This window comes from Zootoca vivipara, chromosome 1, assembly GCF_963506605.1.
Source record: "Zootoca vivipara chromosome 1, rZooViv1.1, whole genome shotgun sequence".
Taxonomy (NCBI): Eukaryota; Metazoa; Chordata; class Lepidosauria; order Squamata; family Lacertidae; genus Zootoca; species Zootoca vivipara.
The window spans coordinates 34026191-34048976 of NC_083276.1; the positions used below are offsets into that span (position 1 = coordinate 34026191).

At 39.5% G+C, this 22786-nt stretch overlaps 1 protein-coding gene across 9 annotated transcripts in view; it reads right to left on the reverse strand.

Moving 5' to 3' along the window:
* Positions 1-22786, reverse strand: part of NPAS3 (neuronal PAS domain protein 3) — a 630215-nt gene that overhangs the window by 518921 nt on the left and 88508 nt on the right. For 6 of the 9 annotated variants that reach the window (XM_035109621.2, XM_060273003.1, XM_060272990.1 and 3 more), the window contains exon 2: positions 22107-22196. The exons of 2 other annotated variants lie outside the window; for them this stretch is intronic. In XM_035109621.2, the coding sequence (XP_034965512.1) occupies positions 22107-22196 (90 nt within the window). Of the gene's footprint in view, positions 1-22090; positions 22197-22786 lie in introns of all 9 variants that reach the window. One more of the 9 variants, XM_060273018.1, reaches the window with a different exon arrangement.

The window sequence follows — 22786 nt, forward strand, 5'->3', positions numbered from 1 at the left end:
CATACCATGCTGTAGCCTATTGTTTATCTTTTAGCATCCTCTATTGCTGATAAATCTTCTCTTGGGGTTCGTGAATTTAACAACCACATGTCAAGAAAAATATCTATTCAAATGATACCACATTATGAAAAAAAAAACCAGATAGCAAAGCACAGCCAATGGGAATTTAGAGTTCCACTAGTGGGATTGTAGCCATTTTGAAAGGTTGTACATGGAATCCCAGCTGCACTCCCTTGGACAGGATACAAAGAGGATTAAAAATTGTTAACTTTGACTAAATTGAGACATATTTTAATTACTAAAACATTTTAAAATGAAGCTTGGGTTGTAAAATACTACAGAGTGGCAGGGAAAACCCAGCCAGATAGGTGGGATATAATATTTATTTATTTATTTATTTATTTATTTATTTATTTATTTATTTATTTATACCCCGCCCAGCTGGCTGCGTTTCCCCAGCCACTCTGGGCGGCTTCCAACAGAAAAATGAAATGAAATAATCAATTAAACATTAAAAGCCTCCCTAAACAGGGCTGCCTTCTATTTACTATATAAACAGTAAAACCACCACCACAACAACAAATTACAGGTTTAACACTTTTTACAGGTTTAACATTTTTCAGATTTAGGAAAAATGAGGATATAATATGTTATTTTCAACCTGTGAAACACTGTTCTAATACTTTGTTGAGTTTAAATTGTGAGTAACTCTTCCATTTTAAATCAGGGGAAATCAAAAGAATTTCACCATGGATGGATTGGGGCCTCATTTTTTACGTAACTGTAGGATATTAGGCCTGATTCTTCCCAGCACATACTTAGCATCTTCATACAGAAGGGTATAAGACAGTCCTGTCATCCACCCTCAGTGTATGTGTCTAAGTGCACACAGAGACACATTACTCAACTTTTACATGGAAAATGAGGTCTATGTGTGCTTCTCATATTTCTAGCCAACCTTTCCACATTGCTCAATTTAACTGAAGGGAATATGGGAGGCACATACACAAAACCCTTGCATTCCCTGTAATGACCTGTGAGTGTGTGAGTCTGTGCATACACATCAAGGGGAGCAATGGGCGGAAACAGAGTATATCCTACTTTTTTACACACACACACACACCCAAAAAACCCTACACAAACACCCTACAGGGTATCTCCACGCTTACATTTCGCAACATTTTCTGCATTTTTAAAGAAATGCTGCATTTTTGCAAATCCAAAAATTAAAACAGATAAATACAAATAACGTCCTGCAGATTAGGAAAGGTAGCTTGAAAAATATAAAACAAACATGCTGCAAGTAACACTGAGTTTTAAATATTTTGTTTCAGTGTAGTACTGACACATGATCCGATAAGATGAAAGTGAAGAATTTTGCCAGCAGAGTTTCTTATGAACATTTCTCAATTATGCCTTTCAGCTGGTATATATATATATATATATATATATATATATATATATATATATATGTATATGTAGGATATCTTATTAAAACAACCGTTGAAGGCAAGTAATGTCATATCAGCCCACACACCATACCCTATGGGGCTCAAATGTTTCAAAGTCTATGTTAATATAATCCTGCTGCACATTTCAACAGGGGGACTAACGCATTGGTTGGTGTTTTCCTCCCTCCCAGTGACACATAAGGCTTCTATAAGTACCACATTATCTATATGTCTTCCAGAAATGATGTTAAGGCTGCAGTAAGGATTAAACTGAATCAATTTAGGAAGGATAGTGTTGTTAACAAGTACCATAAAATAGCCCAGCAGATTATTCTAATCTCCATTTATCAACTAACAAAAAGCATGTGCTTTTCTCAGTCAAGATTTCAGCAGTATATCTATAGGGCAGCAGCGTTTTCCAAAAACCCATGCAACAGTTCAGCAAGGTGCTTGCTACTGCTTTAGATTTACTATGCAATACCATTCACTTCTAGACATGAAGGGGGGGGGGTAGGGTTCCTACACACAAAAACACACGAGGGTCTTTGGCTACCTAAATCTTGTGAATGTGGTGTCTCCTGGCATAAAAATTTACGCATAACATGTTGCAGGATGTCCAGAGGCTCTGCTGCATTTTTCCCTATAAAGAGATGCAGAACTGTTTGCAGAGCAAAAGAACTGCCTTACATCTCAACAACAAAAGTAATCTAATAGGCTTAGAGGGAGACCGTACTGTATCTGGCATTTTATACAGCAATTTCTGTAACCCTTTAAACCTTTACTGGAGACATACAGAACAATGATGGAACTGCCAGTACTTACAGAGCATAATCGCAGAGTTTTCATCACACTTGACAGACCAATCCAGATTTATAAAGAACTGAGAGGTAAATATAGACACAGGAGTGGAAATATTCCTAGCCAGATGGATGTCCAGGACAATAAAAAAGTTTTGTGTTTTGTTTGAGGTCAGCTAATCAGACCACTTTAAAGGGTTCACATAAAACGGAAACAACCATCTTTCTGATTAACGGAGCTTCATGGATGTATTTTCCCAACAATTTTGCCCCAAACCAGCAAGAAGAATCCATATGTCGAATCTGGCTTTCCAAAGGTAAGTGACCCTTTGCATCAGGTCATATCTATGCAAAGGGACTATGCAGAGCAATGAACAACTGAACAAAAAATGCCCACATCAAGCACGAATAGTTATGTGCAACGCATACTTGTTTGCACTGAAGGATCTGTGGGTGCAGTTGACTAATGGATGGGTGATACGGTCTGAGCCAGGACATTGATTTGTTTTTGAAGTAAGGGAGGTCAAATGCAAGCTGCTCTGGCACCCCATTCCCAAGCGAGCACCTTACGCAGTCCAAGCAGGCCACATCCACAAATGTCCACAGCAAGGTATACATAGACTGGATCAGTGTAGAAGTATGTGGACCAGTGAGAGGGGCAGCCTCCTGGCAGAAGCTACTTTCCCCGCAATATCTAGGCACAAAGGTATTCCTTGCCAACCCTACCTCTGCGGTTCCCATAGCCTATGCAGCCCAATAGGTTCCCCGTCACTTCCTTTCCTGCTTTCCAAAAGTTACCAGCATGGGGAAGAGAAAAACAAATAGCATGGAATTCTAGGAACAGCAGAAGGCACATCTATCAGTTTCCAGTTTGTTAACATATTTATGCTACAAAGTTGTCACATTTGCAGTGTTGTTGAACTGCCGTGTTTCTCCGAAAATAAGCCATACCCCGAAAATAAGCCATACCCCGAAAATAAGCCATAGTGATAGGCAGTTTAACCCACAAGGTTAAACTGTACCATACTTAATAAAAAAAAATAAGACATCCCCTGAAAATAAGCCACCATGGGGGTTTATGAGGAAAAATAAATATAAGACGGTGTCTTATTTTTGGAGAAACACGGTATTAACTTTATGTAACAGAGTTCTGCAGCAGCTTAAAGATAAACATACTATGGCAAAAGACTTTATGAGCCAGAACCTACTGTTTCAGGTACATAAAATGTTGCTGATTCTTTTTTAAATAATTTTGTTTTATCTTTTTCCATAAACACTTTCAAATTTGTTTTTTTACAATCAAACTGTGTATAAATTTAATGAAATAAATAAAAATAAGTAAGGGGTGAGTATACTCGCAGTGTCAATAAGCTATTTCATTAGGCATATTTCTGCCACTTTCATCCTTCAATGATGCAAGAACCCATAGATGGAGTCCCCTTGTCATTCTGTAACACATTTTATTTATTTCTTCTAATTCACCAATATAAATGTTGCCCAATACTTTTGAATCAGTCTGATACACTAACAAGTAATCATGTATCTTAACAGTACAAACTAAGCACAGTGAGTATAAAACTACTTTTCTGAAATGCTCTCACACTTTAGCTGAAAAATGGCTACTCTTAAGTGCAATGTGAAGCAATTGTGTGTGTGTGTGTGTGTGTGTATTGCTCTGCCTCCATACTTGGGAGGCAGTAATACTTCTGAATATGAGTTGCTAGAAACCGCAAGAGAGGAAAGTGCTCACAAATTTATTGGCAGCTGCATGAGTTATTATAGCTAGGAAGTGGAAGGGGCAAGGTGAATATAAAATGGAAGAATGGTATGAAGATGTGGGATATAGCTATTAATAGCTATAGATGTGGGATATAGCTATTAATGATAAATTAACATGTGCTATTAAGGTAAGACAGGGAATATGCAGGAGAAATGATTCTGAGGAGATATGGAAGGTATTTGTAGAATTTGTACTTTTAAAATGGAAAGGGGTCAAACCATAGCAAGAGGTGCTGAAATTTTGGGAGGTCTTGAGTTTTGATAACCTCATAGCAATAAATAAGTCCCCCCCCCCCAATGGAATAAACTTTCTTGAATAAATTTTACTATACCTTTTTCAAAGACAGATAGTGTAGAAGCCAATTAAATAGTATAGGTTTAAACATTTCTGGTCCTGTGTCTAAAAAAACCCCCACAAAACTATACACTAGGTAAACATCACCCTAGACTTACGGCTTCAGTATGCTGATAACATAGTGTGTGCACCCTCAAAGGATGACCTCCAAATCATCCTAAATATCTTCGAAGCATACAAAAAGCTTGGCCTATCACTCAACATCCAGAAAACCAAAGTGCTGCACCAACAAGCACAAAACAACCCCTCTGCAGTGCCACAAATTCAACTCAATGGTGTAACATTGGAAATTGTTGATCACTTCTCCTACCTGGGCAGTTATCTTTCCAAAAGGGCCGACATTGATGCCTAAATCCAGCATCACCTGAGCTCTGAGAGTGCAGCTTTCTCCTGATTGAAGTACAGAGTGTTTGAGGACTGGGACACTTGCAGGGAAACCAACAACTTTGTTTACTAAGCTATTGTACTTCCAACCTTACTATATGCTTGTGGAACATGGACCACTTATAAACGCCATCTCCAATTCCTCGAAAGATTCCATTAACGGTGTCTCCGAAAAATCTTACACAGAAGACAGGTGAACTAATGCCAGTGTACTGGAAGAAGCAAAGATTACCAGTGTCAAAGCAATGATTCTTCAACATCAACTTCGTTGGACTAGTCATGTTGTTGGATGCCTGATTATCGTCTTCCAAAGCAACTACTTTATTCCCAGTTTAAGAATGGAAAGCAAAATACCGGTGGTCAACAAATGAGGTTTAAAAATCTTCTCAAGGCAAATCTAAAAAAATGTGGTATAGGCACTGATAAATGGGAAACACTGGCCTGTGAGTGCTCCAATTGGAGAACAGCCTTTACCAAAGGTGTCTAGGACTCTGAAGAGGCTCAAACTCAGGACAAAAGGGAGAAACGTGCTAAGAGGAAGGCATGTTTGGCAAACCCTCACCATGATCAACTCTGCCCCCAAAACCTATGTCCCCACTGTGGAAGGACGTATGGATCCAGAATTGGCTTCCACGGTCACTTACGGACTCACTGTTAAGACTGTGTTCATGGAAGACAAGCTTACTTGGCCACAAATGATCGTCAAAGAAGAAGAGACATGTTAACACAACCTGTTACTTTGCATAACTTGATTCTTTTTTCTATGAAAAACCAAGTTAGAAGTTTGCTTTCAGGGTGTTTTAATTATTATTATTTTAATAATAATAATAATTAAAAATACTTAAGCAGAAGCAGAAGAATGCACTTTCAATGTATTCAGTACCTTACAAAGTAACACAGGTCCCTGCTCTGAAAAGCTCATAGTTAAATCTGAACTTTCCTCTTATGTTTTCTTCTTGTTTAACATTTTCAAAGTCTTGTTGTAAGGAATCCCTTCGAACTGGGGAGCATAAGGCTCAACTCTGCTTCTGAATATAAATGACTCACAATATTTTATAATATTTGTAACAAAATTCCCTGTGGATTTTTGTTTTTATTCCAAACACATCCTCCCACCAAGGGCTTATGAGAGTGAGTCATAGTTATGTCAGGAAAAACCACTTCAGATTTAAATACGGGAAAATTAATAACTTTTGCCTATTTAAGGTCTAAATATATCACCAGTGCAATCAACTATTTTGACTACTGATGTGCTGAAATTGTTTTGTTTCAAAATTATTCCATCTCAACTATAAGTAAAATATATTAATCCACAGTCTGTATCGTAACATCAAAGTTATATGGCATACTGGTGGCCCTTGCATTGCAAGGAATGGCTGCAGTAAGGTAAGGTAAAGGTAAAGGTTCCCTGGACAGTTAAGTCCAGTCAAAGGTGACTATGAGGTTACGGCACTTCTTGCTTCAGGCGGAGGGAGCTGGCGTTTGTCCACAGACAGATTTCCAGGTCATGTGGCCAGCATGACTAAACCACTTCTGATGCAATGGAGCACCATGATGGAAACCAGAGTGCACGGAAACACAGTTTTCTTTCCTGCTGCAGTGGCACCTATTTATCTACTTGCACTGGTGTGCTTTCAAACTGCTAGGTTGGCAGGAGCTGGGACAGAGCAACGGGAGCTCGCCCCATCACAAGGATTCAAACCGCCAACCTTCCAATCAGCAAGCCCAAGAGGCTCAGTGGTTTAAACCACAGGGCCACCCGCTCCCCATGCTGCAGTGTAAAGGGTTCAAGCAGGACAATTTGCTCTTCTCCTCCCCTCCCCATTATGCCTTTGAATTCCAGTTGCTGGGAACTACAGATGAGCAGAGTGCTACTGCACTCATGCCCATCTTGTGGGTTTCCAACAGGTTATCTCATCAGCTATCTCACATTAGTTTTCTAACACTCAACACATCAAGTATCTCATTGGCAACTAAGCACACACATCAACCACTGAGCATGTTCAATCCTCCATCAAGCTTTCTGTGGAAGAGTGCTCCCTTTTGGAGATTTAAAACCTGTCTCTTGTTCTCACATACGCACACACTGCACACTCTGGTAAAATACCAATGTGGTGTACAACAGTATTTACAAATACAGTACTGTAAAGCATAAGGTAGCATAAGAACAAGCAAAAAATAATCATATAAATGATTGGCTCATCTTGGGTGGTGATGGCAACAAGTAAGCAACTGAATAGGCCTGTCAGTGTGAAAAAGGCTACGAGAAAATTAGCAGCAAGGATGCCTGCCAAATCTCTGCTGGAAGAATATTCCACAGTGTTGGGATTGGTGGCACGAAATGCTCAACTCCTAGTTGAGGCCTGGCAGGCTCTTGAGACTTGAAGGCAGCACATGAATGTTTTGAATATATAAGTTAACAAAATAATGTATTTCCCTGGTACTTCTGCAAGCTTTGGGGTTCCCCTAACCAAGCTGATACTTCTCCCTTGTTCTTGTTGGTTCTGTTTCTGTTGGCAAGGGGGCAGTGAGGCTGCTTCATGGCAAGTTTCAAACCCAGTATTTGGGATTTAAAAAACCAATTTGGGTACCTTAAAATCCTTAACCCAAGATGCTAAGAGTCTAACCTGAGGCCTCATGGCCATGGAAAAAGCTACACCAAATATGCTGCTGGTCTGACTCATTTACATATCAGGCATACCCTGCCACGGCTGCATTATGCATGTAGACATATGCATGCTGTTGATGTTGATATACAATACCTTTCAATAGCAGATATTTATACATTTTAAACAATCTCTTGGTATGCTAATCCATATTCAAATTGCATGTTGCAGCTCTCCGATTACCCTTCTGGTTCATTATATTTACCTGTAAGTCACTGACAGACATTGTTTGCACTGCCATCTGGAATGCATACTGTGGTCTCCAGAACACAAGCCTCAAGCTAGTGGAAACTAACTACATCATGAAAGTGACAGGCACATTAAAAGCGTATTGAATGCTGTCCTGCCTTACCCATACTGACATACAACTACAAAACAGCTTTTACGTGGGTCCTGTAAGATGCTGCAAGCACCGTCCTTCTTCCTATGGCTCAAGGTTAAGTATCGCTGCAAATAACGGATAATAAAACGGGGCAAGAGAATAACAATAAAGAATAGGGAAGGAGATATTTTGTATTACTCTAAATATAAACATGAACAGTGGGAGGAACAGTAATTTCCTGTTTACACTGTTTGGGGAACAAAATAATATTCTGGTCTCGATGTGATCTCTCTGGCATTATGCAATAGGAGCATCCACAGCGACTCTCAAAATCTATTTTGTAGTTATAAGGCAGATATAACGCTTGCCTTAAAAAAAAAAACAACCCACCAATAATAAAGGCCTAGTATTTGCATGCTTGGAATCATCTTCAAGTTGAGTTTACTGGCATGTTATCAATAAATAGTACCTATGCACAGCAGCAATCAACACATTCACACTGATGCTGGCCAGACTGAAAAGCAAGAGGCCCGGCAGGAGAAACTGAAGCTTTCCTGCGGTGTGAATAAGAAAATATCAACAACAGATCTCTCTCTGGTTTAATGCACCCTCTTACTCAGCTACAAGTCAACACCGAAGAAGAAGTAATGGGGGAGTAACATGAGAAGGGGGAGAACCATGTAGACCACTTTGAGCTCCTTGGGGGGAGAAAGTGGGATATAAATGCTAAAAAATCATCATCATCCACCTATAATGTGTGTTGCTCTTAGGAGCTCCTTTTCCCACTTACTGCTATGATCATTGTTTCTCCCCAGTTCATCACCACTTATTATTTGTAAAACTGCAAAACAACAACAACAACAACAACCACACACACACACACACACACACACACACACACTAGGGCTTTGGTAGCAACATTTTGCTAACACCACCCTCTCAAGCATTCCAAGGTCACTTTGTTTCATCAGAATGTCACCCCTTGCTTCCATGTTGGGAAGTCTTCAATGTTCTTGATTTCAGTGCAATCTAAACATGTCAAGTTCTACATCAGATTCCACATAAATCACTTCAATGCCCTCCTCAGTGCAAACTCCCAAAAGAAGGTTGGAAACTTTTGTCAGTTTTGTGACTTTCAGTACCCCTGATAAGAGCTCCTCCTTCTCACCAAAACAGGTTGGCTGAATCCCAGAGACTTATATCCTGTTGGCATGTGTGAAGTATACTCATGGGAGAGATATGGTGAGTGTTAGAGCAGATGTGCTTGCATACCTAGCTGTGAATATTGCCAAAACACTAGATCGATAAACTATGTTAAGATCCAGAAACACACATGAGCCTGTCTTCAAGGCATGCACAGAACTCTGGAATGTGTGGAGATATCCATTCATTTAAAATAAAGTGTATAATCTGCATGCTCATTCATTTTACATGCATGGAGCTTAACATTTAATAAAAACAAGTGGGAAGATCCTTGCAAATGGACTTCAGCTAATGCGTCCCTGGCAAATGCTACAGAATTGTTATATGACTTTAATAATAATTTTCTTTAAAAAATGTTTGAAAATAGGTATCACTCAATATCAAATGATAATAATGAAGGTAGGTAAAGGTAAAGGGACCCCTGACCATTAGGTCCAGTCGTGACCGACTCTGGGGTTGCGCGCTCATCTCGCATTATTGGCCGAGGGAGCCAGCGTATAGCTTCCAGGTCATGTGACCAGCATGACAAAGCCGCTTCTGGCAAACCAGAGCAGCACATGGAAACACCGTTTACCTTCCCGCTGTAGCGGTTCCTATTTATCTACTTGCATTTTGACGTGCTTTCGAACTGCTAGGTTGGCAGGAGCTGGGACCAAGCAACAGGAGCTCACCCCGTCACAGAGATTCGAACCGCCGACCTTCTGATCAGCAATCCCTTGGCTCAGTGGTTTAACCACAGCGCCACCTGGGTCCCGTAATAATGAAGGTATTGATTTATAATAATTAAACCCTTTGGAATGTGGGGGGGATTAAACTTCGACCCCCCCAACAAATTTAAATTGTGTTCAAAACCAGCCTGATAAAGAGCCTAGACTTTATAAAAAAAGCAAACGCACAGCACAAATGTTGCTTAGGTGTATTGCATGGAATGCTGGTATCTCATCCTGTTCTTCAAACTAACTCTGAACTATTTCACACACCAAGCACAATCCAATTGATGTTCTTCCTGTTCAACATCCATTCATTTAAAAGAGGCTTGCACAGGCTTCGTATGCATGGTGCTGGAATGAAGAGCAAAGCAGTGGACTGCACTCTTTTGTCTTTATATACGACAAAGGCATGACTGTGAATCTGAGAACAGCTCAGCTGCCATTCTTTTGTGGATGTTTATCTGATGCTATTCCTGTTCTTGCAGATTTCCACACAGCCATTTGTTACAGATGCAGATGCTTGGTCTACATGCATTATTATCCCCAGGGTGATATGCATCAAAACGGCTTCTGTTGGTTTTCACTGGGTCCACCATGTGACATAATTATCAGCAGTAATCAGTCAGCAGTGCAACATCTTTTAAAGCATGCTGCTATCCCTGAAAAAAAGGATGCTCCCACAGTTAACCGTTAAGATGTTATCTGTATGGCGCAAACCTCAAATCACTGCCGATTCAAGGAGGAACAGGCTTTGGTTGTAAAATGGAGGTGTTGCCCTCATGAGAAAGGAATGTCTTCAACCAGTCTGAGCTTTGATGACTGGATTGTTCATCCTTATCATATGTACGGTGGGTGAGATTTGTCGTAAACTGCCATGATTAATCAATTCACTGTATCCAATGCAGCACAAGTGCAAGGTGGCTTGTGCAAAGACATTTGTGTCAGGGCAATTCCCCCCTGCAGCCCTTGAGCTTCCTGAAATCTACTAAATCTAAAAGCCATGATTCAAAGCAGGTTCCAGATTCTGGGTTAAGGTGAAGTTTCATTAACTTAACTATGGGTTAATGTTGGTCCAAAGTACTATGTAGTAAAGGAAATTCACTCCAATCAAGGGAGAGGGTGCTGGCAAAGAGCACACCATCCTCAAAGCTGGCTTCCGATTTGTTGAACAAAAGGCTATCATCACATCCACAATGGTCGCAGAGGTATTTATTGTCAGTTCATTGCTTTCAGTGGATAGAAAAGCTAAGAAGTAAATACCTAGGGATGCAATATTTTGAAAACTTGTATATTCATTCAAGTGATTCAATTCTCTCCTGGGGTGACACAATATCAGAAGGCATGGGAGAATCACTTGTTTGAAAGTGTCTGTACTTCACAGTCTCCCTGAACAAGGAAAGCTTGTTTGTCATGGAAAACACTATTCACATATAGAGAACTTTAAGTTGGCACAGAGAAGTAACAGGTAGGCAAATATTAATCCAGCAAAAATAAATAAAAATGTTTTGCTCCAAATCCCTATGGAGAATTCGGATGGATGCCCTAGGAACAATGTCATAAATGTTGTCATAACATCGCTAATGTTATTTATTCATTCAAAAGATTTATTCACCGCCTTTATGCCCTTGCAAGATTTCCCTTGGTTGTTTATACTCATGCCTAAAAATCTAACAGCAAATAAACAAAATCTAGGATCATAAAAAATCACACCAACCGAACTATTAAAATTGGAGTCGCCTAATTAAACAGTGGTGGTGGGAAACTCAGCACAGACAAAATTTTGCCTGGCAAAATAAAACAGTATTAACAGTGTGTCTAACAGTACAGTGCAATCCTCTACATGTCTACTCATAAGTAAGTTTCAATGAGTTCGATATGGTTATTCCCAGGTAAGTGGGCCTAGGACCGCAGCCAAAACATTGTGAGAAAGGCAGCCAAGCAAGTCTCTCTGGGATGTAGGATCCAGAGGTGGGTGATGCAACCCAAAATGCTACTGCTGAGTCTTCACCAATCATGCCTCCAAATATTGTGGAATACCAAACCGGTATTGTATATGTAAATGCACAAATAATAACTTACATTCATTTCTCATTTGATAATATGTCATAATTTTAGCTACCAGATAATGAGAGGAAGTCACACACTGCCCACTGTTGTTCTCTTTCAGAAAACAGTCTATAGAACAGGTCCTAAAACCAAATAAATATTTACCATATTTTCAGTGTATAAGACGCCCACATGTATTAAAAGACCCATATTTATTAAACTCTAAATTAAGAAATCAGTATTTTAAACACCAGAGATCACCCAAACTTTTTGAGCTTTTGGTGGAAATTCGCTCAAACTTGTTGAGCTGAGGGAGGGAGGCAGGCAAGGCAGGGCGGGCAGGAGAGTGATAGCTAGCAATAGGCAGCAGGAGCAGGAATCAGAGCCGAGCAGGGCAAGAAGATGGCGGACACCAAGCAGAAGCGGAACAAGCAGCTGAAGCGCTGGACAATATTTTCCCATGTATAAGATGACCCCCATGTATAAAAACAACCCCCTATTTTGGACTACAAAGAGAGAGCAAAAAACATCGTCTTATACATGAAAAAATATGGTAGTTGTTTTACTACATTTCTAAACTATTGTCAAGATTAACACCAATTTGGAAAGATCAAGATTTTCTCATTTGTGAATAATAATATTCAATTTCTTTTTATTCAATCATCAATACTTCCCACCAAAAACTAAAAATGTCTTCAGCAACGTGAGAAAGGGTCAACTAGTTTGTAGTTTAATTACATCGCTCTACAAAGATCCAGAATCTCTTTTTAACAAAAATAAACCTATATAATGTTGAATTCATGTGAAAGCTTTTAAAAAGGATCATATAAGGAAAAGTCAGTATCTGAGTAGTTTTAGGATAAAAGTTCTTGAAATGAATAGAATGATCTACTTTCTCGAGCTCATCTGACTATCCTGTTCTTTAGGAGGCAAGTATGACCAAAGTTATATTATACCAACCAGGTGATATACTGGATAAATAAATTTTCTCTCATGAAATTAGTGAAATAGACAATAGTGGGCCCGTGGGCTTCTCATTTTATTTCTCCCTCCCTGAGCAGGATACTGGCTTAATGAGAAACTGGAATAATGTCATATGAAATATTGCCATCTCCAACCCCATTTACACTGTAGCCCTGAACAAAGCGGGACTTACTTATGAGTAAACATTCACAGGACTACATTGTTGGTATTTTAAATTTAACACTGGAATCACTGACCAAGAAAATAAAAACAAGGAACATAGTACCTCTTCCTTTAAGCTCCATTCCTAATGGTTTCCCAGTCCCCTCCTAAAATTCTGGGGAAAGGGAGGCAGTTTCTATCAGAGTGAGTATTCAAGACCTACTGACAGTACAGCGTTTTTTAAAAAGCATTTTTCACAGCTGGGAGCCATGTCACAGGCATCTTACGATATGATGGCGACTTCATAATACTCAAGGGCAGAAGCAAGAAGACTTCCACAAAATATAATAAAACACATCACAAGATAAACTAGATTACTCGCAAGGCATTGCTTTTTCGTAGAAACTGTGTATTTCCAGTTAACTACCTATCAATTGTAAATTTTGCAAAGTTTGCACCAAAAGAAATGCCCCTTCAATTGTCACAGGTTATATCCTGTTTGCAGCTGTGTAGGAAATAGAAAGCAACATTCCTATTGATGCTTATGACATGGTATCCAGCTGCGAACGTGCTTCATTCAACAACATGCTGCCTGTAGGGTTTGATTTCTTTCTCTCCCTCTTTGGCAAAGCTGCCTCCTTTCATTGCAAAGGGAAGGAAAAAGGAACACAGTGTGGGATTGTTCCCTTTTATTAGAGGAGCATTCTCTCATTGAGATGGGAAAGAATGCTAAACAGCAAAATTAGAATCTTGCATGCAGATTTACACATGTAAAAGGAGGAATGTTGGCAATGAATTAAAATACCTAGGTGAACCCTCTGTCCTTGGGTAACTGGAGAACTGCTTGCCCTTTCCATAATATTTAAGGATATTAGGCATCATTTTGGGGGCCCAATTTTCTAACATAACATCCAGCCTGAATATATACAAAGCTTGCTGTAACTTCCTTTGGTCCTAATAAAAGTATTATAACGTCTTCTTATTGTTCACTTATAGGACAGCTGGGTGCAATGCGAAGTGCAGTGCTAGTAAGATCCTGGACACCCACCGTCTTAACTTCACAGAGCCATCTATACATATAAATTAGCATTTGCAAATTATATGGAAATGTGTGTCATTGGTGTGTGCCCACAGTCCTTTCCATGCCTGAAACCACCCTTGCTTTGATTTTATTTATTTTCTGGCATTTTTCATTGCAAAATCATGAATTATTTCCCCAAAATCAATTTCTCTTGCAAGTTCACACTTGGGGGGGGGGGAGAACTAGCTAGGTGGCTTAACCCCACAGGATAACGCCTGCAGTTTTTTGATGAGTGATAGCTTGCTAAAACTTCTTTTAGCTTCTGCCACTGGCAGTGTGCAAAAATTCCATAGGCCTATTTCACACTTCACTAAAACTAAGATGAAGTTGTTTTTTTTTTGTGTAAATCACATTTAATACTGTAAGGGGGTTGGTAGTTAACTCTTATGCAAAACTAGACTTGGAATTATTTTTATATCTTGAAGCAAGATATAAGGTAACACCAAGCAATCATTCCAACATTTCTTTCCATATGGTGGCATCTGTTAATATTTGTTTCTTTTTCTTTTATTTCACTGTCCGCACCATGTGTACCTGACAGTGATTGCTGCAATTCTTTCTTCTGGTACTAGAAAGTTTTCACTTTCAAGAAGCTTAGTATATTGTTTGCAACATTTTTTTTCCCATAACTGGTGAATGCCCTTCATTTTCACAAATGTGTTTCCCTTGCAGAAAAAGTCAACATGGGAAACAGTACAAGTCATATCTGCTAAGAAATTCAGGAAAACTGTGCCTACTACCATCTTTTGGGAGTGACTTTGGGGATTAATTCTGCGTCTACATGTCCACTCTACATGCCCGTCCATATTTTGTCTGTCCGACATTTTTTTTAATGTGTGTGGCAACTGGTTTATTTTTGGGCCATCCACTTGACATGCAAAATAAGATGCTAATTTTCATATGACATTCAACATACATATCTTAAGCAAATCTGTGTCTTTTAAGCTAGTGGGTTGGAAGGCCCAATCCACATAGTGAAATAGACCCAGAAAATCCTGTCGGCACACCTGGATCCTGTCTCTATATTGAAATAATTTTCACATTCTTTTTGTTCAAAATCTGCTTTGCTAATTAATGTACAGGCCGAACCTGGCTGCAGAAAACCCTTGTCTGTTTTGAAAAACTAGATGACTGATTGGTGCCCTTTAACTTCTTTTAGTTCCCTATCTTTAACCTTCTTACATTTCTTTCCACCTTATTTGTGTTTATAGCCTGACAGGGCAGTATGCTGGGAGCAGAGAGAGAACTAGACGTTCATTCACTTTGGGGTCTGTAAAGCCAATCAGCAACATTACTATTTCCAAATATCTATGAAATAATCAGTATCCCTTTTTGATTATTATGGTGCTTTGTCCCTCCTACTACCTGTCCCTCCTGCCTGTACACAAGAAACTCTTGAACTGGTAGCTCTTAGAATCAACCACAGAAGCATAGATTCATAATTGGAAGGGACCCCGAGTGTCATCTAGTCCAAACCCCCTGCAATGCAGGAATCTCAGCTTAAAGCATCCATCACAGATGGCCATCCAACCTTTGCCAGAGTGAAAATGTTCTATAGTAGAGAAGTCTCTGTCTTTCAAAACACAAGCTCTCTTTGTTTTAAGAGAACAGTCTGGGTCAGAAACTTGCTGTCCTGCTCTAACACAGCTTCTGATTGGTCAGCAAATCTCACAGAATTTGAACAAGGAGTAAATACTTATGAAAATAGGGTTTCATTCTGCCAATGTTGGTCCTGCTACATTGTACCCTTTCTTACCCAAACTGCAACCCACCACTATGCTTAAGCCCTGTTAAGGGAGTCTGGGTCCCAGCAACTAGCAGAATCACTCCCCCATATCTCAGGGAATGCAAGGAGGAAAGGAAGCACAAACCCTGTTGTACAAGAGGCACTCTGTTCATGCATGTAGAATTTAATCAGTGGTCTAGAGCAGGGTTTCCTAAACTTGGGTCTCCAGCTGTTTTGAGACTACAATTCCCATTATCCCTGACCACTGGGCCTTCTAGCTAGGAATGATGGGAGTTGGAGTCCCACAACAGCTAGAGACCCAAGTTTGGTGAATCCTGCTCTAGAGTATAGCCAAGAAGTGCAGATTGGGATTATTTTTGCTGTAATATACTTAATGTATGAAGGTCCCAAGGCACCGTCTAAAGGCGCATGAAGATAGGCAGTTTAGGGTCTGGTGAAGATGGGAATCTGTCTGCAAATTGTATGTAGATTGCCTTCAGTATTGTTACAGAACAAAGTGGGATAGAAATGTACTAAATAATAAATTAATTGACAATTTGTTAGCAGCTACACAATCTGCAATACCAGAAAAAATTAAAATCCATCCAAACACCTATAGAATGGGCAAGAGTTCAGAAAAATGGTGATATGCTAATAACAGTCAAATTAATACAGCAAATTAGGACTCAACCGGAAGACAGAAATCTCACTGTTTTATGGCAAAATCATGGCCAGTAATAACATATTTGGAAATGAAACCTGTGAAATGGGACAAGCCCCCCCAAAAATGCAAAACTCAGAAGACATTGCTTTCTGGTGTTTTTATGCTACTAGGTAGCGGGAGGGCCTTCTTTTTTCTTTGGAAGGAATTGTTTTCTGAAAGCTTGATAAAACAATGTTACAAAAAGAGAAGCTGAGAGACAGGGGCAGCAAGGTTTCTCTGGAGACATCTGCCCAATGCCATTTCTGTACTTCCCTGTGGTCTGGATCACTGAAATGGATAAAGCAATGTCCTCTGGATGAAGACCTCCCTGTCACATTTTGCTGTTGCCCTACTCCTACAGTCAAGTAAGTTTTAGGAGAGGGGATAGTGGTAGAGGAAAGCCTGGAGGTACAGAGTTAAACCCCCAAAGCAAAGCAAGCCAAAACCGCGTGTTCTGAATTTGGATCTGGCTCCTTCTGGATCAGTGATTTAATCAAATTGGATGGTCAATTAATATTTGTTTAACTGGATGTTAGCCTTATTTATTGGCAGATGTTATATGCTTCTTAATATAAAAATAAATCCCTATGCAGTTCTCATGCTTAGTTTATGCCACAACCCACCTTAGGTTAGTTATAACAAAGTCTAACTAAAACCAATGCAATCGGACTCCATTTCACCAAAATTGTTCCATTAGGTGTAATGTAGCCTAATCCCATTTGTTTTCATGGGAAAGACAAATTTGTTGACCAGCATTGTTTAATTGTGGGTGTTTATATTTTAATATTTGTGTAACTGATTTTTATTCTTTGGAAACTGCTTAAAAGCCTATTTTGGCACTAAGGTGTATATCCATGAATAAACAAGAACAATTTACAGTGAAATCCTACAGATAACTTTACTGGAAGCAATAACAATAAGTTCAATGGGACATTCTCCTTGTTAAATGTGTACAGGATTGCAGCATAAGGCAACCTCCACTGAAAACAATTAGATTACTTCCAAGTAGATAGTTAGTTGTTAGCCATTATTAGCTTTAGCTGAATTGTGGTTACTGCATGGGCATTTTACATAATTTAAATGTACTACTTTAATCTAATTTCACACTTTAAAATTCAAATGTCATCAGAGAAGATATCTTCATATCTGATACAAAGCAATTAAAGTAAAACTCATTTATATAAATATTTTATATACTGATTTTTAATAAACGGTCTGTCAATCAATGATGCATTTATCAATTAAAAACACTTCAACAAAAGAGTGCCGACCACTGAGTGAGCCATTTGCACAAATGAATGACAATTCCAGTTGCAGAAAAGAGGGTGCAAGGGACAAAAATTCAGAGCTATATTCCAGGTACATTCCCCAATGTGGTTACTAGACCCTTGGATGTGACAATTCAGTGTCTGAAGGACACTCTTGTCCACCACTGTACAAGAGTCCACAGTTCTTTGAATCCAAACTAGATTTTTATGGACAGTTCACAGTTTCTCAGGGTTACCACTTTCCCCCCCCACTTGTTGGCATCCATCTGTCTCAAGTGACAATGGACACTGCCTCCAGAGGTGAACCGCTGCATTAGTAGCACCGAAGGGACCTCTCTGGAACACGAGCCTGGGAAGTGCGTATGGAGGCCTGGACAACGAGACCCTCCTCTCAGCCTTGCTGATATGGTCCAAAGGAAAGCAGAACAATATGTTAGGCACCAGCTTGGCTGTTGCAGGAGTTGCCAGAAGGAGGTGTACAAGGCACCATCCAACCGTCTTAGGGACTCCACTCCAGATTTGTGTAGACTTTACTCCTTAGCCTTTTCTTCTCCCAAATATATCCTGCAAAGCAGGGGAGGTTTAGCATCAGAGTCGTCCTTCTCTTAGATGAGATACTTTCCCAGGTGGATAAGCTCCATCTGCCCCTCACTTCCCTCTACAGCACGTGCAAAAACCACCTTCTTAACCATTCAACCCACTATTGGTTTCATCTGCACAAGCTGCTAGAGCAGGCACCCCCAAACTTTGGCCCTCCAGATGTTTTGGACTACAATTCCCATCATCCCTGACCACTGGTCCTGTTAGCTAGGGATCATGGGAGTTGTAGGCCAAAACATCTGGAGGGCCCCAGTTTGGGGATGCCTGTGCTAGAGCCTGTTTAACATGCAGGGGGAGTCCCTAACTCACCAAGGCTTTGAGACCCATTGGCTACCCTCACCTGGTTTATCCGGTCAGTTGAAGCCATTCCCAGGGTGTGGTTGCTGTCACATGATGACAACTTTTAGGAGTCACCGCTGAGAGCTGAGAGCTGAATGCAGGGTAGGGACCAACTACCCCAGAAGGAGAATGATGTGATCCCCACTACCAAGTGATTAATTGATGCTTAGTAATTAGGAGTGTGGGTGGTGCTGTGGTGTAAACCACTGAGCCTTGGGCTTGCCGATCGGAAGGTTGGCAGTTCGAATCCCTGTGACGGGGTAAGCTCCCGTTGTTCGGTCCCTGCTCCTGGAAACCTAGCAGTTTGAAAGCATGTCAAAGTGCAAGTAGATAAATAGGTAAGTGCCATTTCCGTGCGCTGCTTTGGTTTTCGTCAGAAGCGGCTTAAGTCATCCTGGCCACATGACCCGGAAATCTGTCTGCAGACAAATGTCAGCTCCCTCGGCCAGTAAAGCGAGATGAGTGCCGCAACCCCAGAGTCGTCCACAACTGGACTTAACTGTCAGGGGCCCTTTACCTTTAAAAAAAAATTCTAAAGTGCCATACATAATAGTTCTTTATACAACCCCATATTTAATATAACACTGATATCTAAAGGATATCTAAAGGACATCTTCCTGCCCCCCCCCCCAGTAATCACCCCAGCCTGCTCCACAGCATCTCCCAATCCTTTGGAGTAGATGTGGTGACTGCAAAGGAGAGGAGGAGAAGGGTAAGTGCTGTTCCATGAGTGGAAGCCTGTTCCACTAGCAAACACAATTGGATGCAACCCTACAGAATAAATCCCACTATTTGTATTAGGACACAATCTCACATTGACCACTTTTCTTACGGATCAAAACACAGTAGGAATATGTTTATCATGTTGATATGCAATAGTTAAAATTGATGCTTAATGTGAATTTTATGTTGCAATTTAATTAAATGATAGTGTTTTATTTTATTGTATTGGGTGTCAAACGTTGCTGTACACAGTTCTGGAATGAGACTTGCTGAAATGTATAGAAATGTTCCAAGTGCATGAGGTGGGGGGTTGTTTAGGGTTTTTTGTTGGGAGTGGGGTTGTTGCTGTTAATGTTATTCATTTTTTATATCTTCATTTTAGAGCTCATTATGACTTATGTGGAAATTATTTCAATTTGGTTGTGTACTTTTTGATATTTCATCTATTGTTTATGACTACTTTTGTTATTCCAGTAGCACCTTAGAGGCCAACTAAGCTTGTCATTGATATGAGCTTTTGTGTGCATGCACACTTCTTCAGTGCATGCACACGAAAACTCATACCAATGACAAACTTAGTTGGTCTCTTAGGTGCTACTGGAAGAAAAAAATTTATTTTGTTTCGACTACGCCAGACCAACACTGCTACCTACCTGTAACTAGTACTTTTGTTATGTTTATAATTATTTCTTCTTTCATGTTGTAAACTGCCTTGAGTATGGTTTTAACTACGGAAAAGCGGCATACAAAAAATTGTGTTTCTTTCTCTGTTCCAAGATTTGATCCTGCTCATAAAGACCTTATTTGACATAACTTTTAAATTTGTTGTCACTTTATACACCCTGTAATACTGTAAGTGATATATCCTGAAATGTTGGTAAAGTTTTGGAAACTTCAGTTGTCCATATATATAACGAAGTGTTTTCGCATGGGTTTGTATATTAGGGAAATATACTCCACAAAGCAAGTCTACATATGGAGAAAACAATTATCAAACAACTAGTCTACATCTGAAATACTGCAAGGAGTCGGAGGCAACCAATGAATGAATGAATGAATGAATGTATAAAGCACAAAACAGAAGCCTATTAAGACAAAAGTCCTATAGCAAAATCTGCCAGGCTGAGCAGGTTAGGATCCAACAGATCTCTGGCTGAGCTGGGAGATTTGTGCACAGCTCCCTTATCCTCAGCTCAGCCAAAGATATGCCAGTGTATATCTGCCATCCCAGTTCAGCCAGGACCCAGCTGGATGAGCCAAGTTTGGTGGATCTTAAGAGGACATAGAGGGAAGGGTGTTGTTGGAGCATGGTGTGGGTGGGACCAGAGAGAGGGTTATTAGGATGGATAGATGCCTCTTGTGACATAAGTAAAACTGGCAAAAGGGCGGCGTAACTCAAACACTATTTGAAAGGCTTATTTCCCCTCCGCTAGGCTTAGGCTGACTCAGCCAACAGTAACCCTTCTGCTGAGCCGAGTTTGAATCGGATGCAACTTTATACCAGCTTAATCTACTCCAGCTTGCTTTACGCCAACTTCCTGTTTGTAGGATTGCTCCTAAATTATGCAAATCTTGTGTTAATTTGTCTGCCACCAGTAACAGTGGTGCAGTGCTGATTTAGCAGCGTTAATTAATTCATCAGGCTTATTCCGTTATACTGCACATCTTATCTTTTGTGCTTATTTCTTAGTACATCAAGATTCATGATTGCACTGTATAAGTTATAACAAAAAGGCAGAAGATTGTTTTGCAATCAAACAATGATCATCAAAATCAGATTGGATACATAAATCTGTATTTATCCAAATAGATAAGGACACACACACACACACATTCAAACTAACTTGACTATTATTTGTTTACCAGCTGTATACATGCTAGTAGTCATATCCAGGAAATGTAGTACTCATAGCTACCAACGACAGGCTATTGCAATGGGAACTGAACAAGACATGGAATGCAGTTTTGCATGCATTTCCCCACCACTACGTACGTTTTCTGCATGCATTAGTCTGCTATTGCATCTGATACAGATGACACATGGAAAGACCTATTTCTGAGCATAGACTGCAGCAACTGGACTATTCTTAAATTTATTCATGAAATAAAGGAATATTCATACACGGTGAAAAAGTTAAAAGAAAAAGAAAAACTTGTCTTACTATAAGATATATTAAAACCCAAACTATATTACATTTTCTTGCTTAGGCCAATATCTGCCTATAATGGTTTTCTGCAATACACTTGTAACATTGCCTAGTCACTAACAAATTCAGATACTGTTAGGCAAGGGACAAAGCCAAATGACTGAAAAAGCAAAGGGACTCAACTTCAATTTAACTGTCCTGTAAGGTACATACTAATTAGCTTCAAAGCTATGAAATCCTAGCTAGCATGTTAAGTCTGCTACATGACAGTATAATTTGCCTTCTTAAAGGATTATGCAAATTACAACTCATCATTCCATTACACGACTGAAAAAAGTGACAGCTAATTTATACATAACACACCTTTCAAATCCCTAAGATGTGAAGCACCTGTGCAATATACTTTGCCTGGGTTTTTCTGGGTTTAAGTACTTGTTTACTGCAATATACAGAAGCATACCTAAGAGATTTAATAAAGTCCTAGAGGTTTATTTATTTCCCTTTTAACTTCAAGAGCACAATTCCCAAGTATGAAAACAACATATATCTGCCCCCAATTTCAAAGGTATTTCATTCAAACAGAAGTGTAAGTTTTCAATACATGTTTAACTTCTGAATAGAGGGACAGGACAGCACTAACGCCACGAGCCAGGAGAAAGACTCACACAGATTTCAACATACTTCTGGTAGGTAGATTCACAGTAGATTCCGTCATATCTGTAGATTTTCCTACATTCTGACTGGTTGGGCAGAGGATGCTGGACAGTTATTCTGTAGAGGTATCAAAAACAGATATACATGACTAGAGATTCTCTACAGTCAACTGTAATGCAGGACAATTAGTATTTTGAAAGGTACTGTTATTATATGTTACATCTATCTCATCTTGTTACATCAACTACATTATAGCTATACTGTATATATATATATATATATCTACATCTCTCTCTATATATATCTACATTATAGGACAGGTTCCACTTCTGGAACATAGCTCTGAAAGTAAACTAAAATATAATTCTGTATAAGAGAAAATTTCTCTTCTCCTCAAAATAGAGACAAAATGGGACACACACACACACACAAAACCTCTTTGGAGTAATTAAACTTTAACCCCCCCCAAAATAAGGAACATCACACTTAACTAGCAAAAACTGTCTTTACACCTGTTAAGGATTCCAATCTGTGCCCATGGATGATTGAGAACTTTTAAAACTCTGCCTACTCCAGTTCCCTATGGTGACAGAAACTGGATTTTCACAGGACTGGGGCTTACCACATAATTTTATAATCTAGAATTAAGCATTTTTATGTTAAGTAACACAACAAATTGCATGTAATATTCATTTTAGATTTTAACC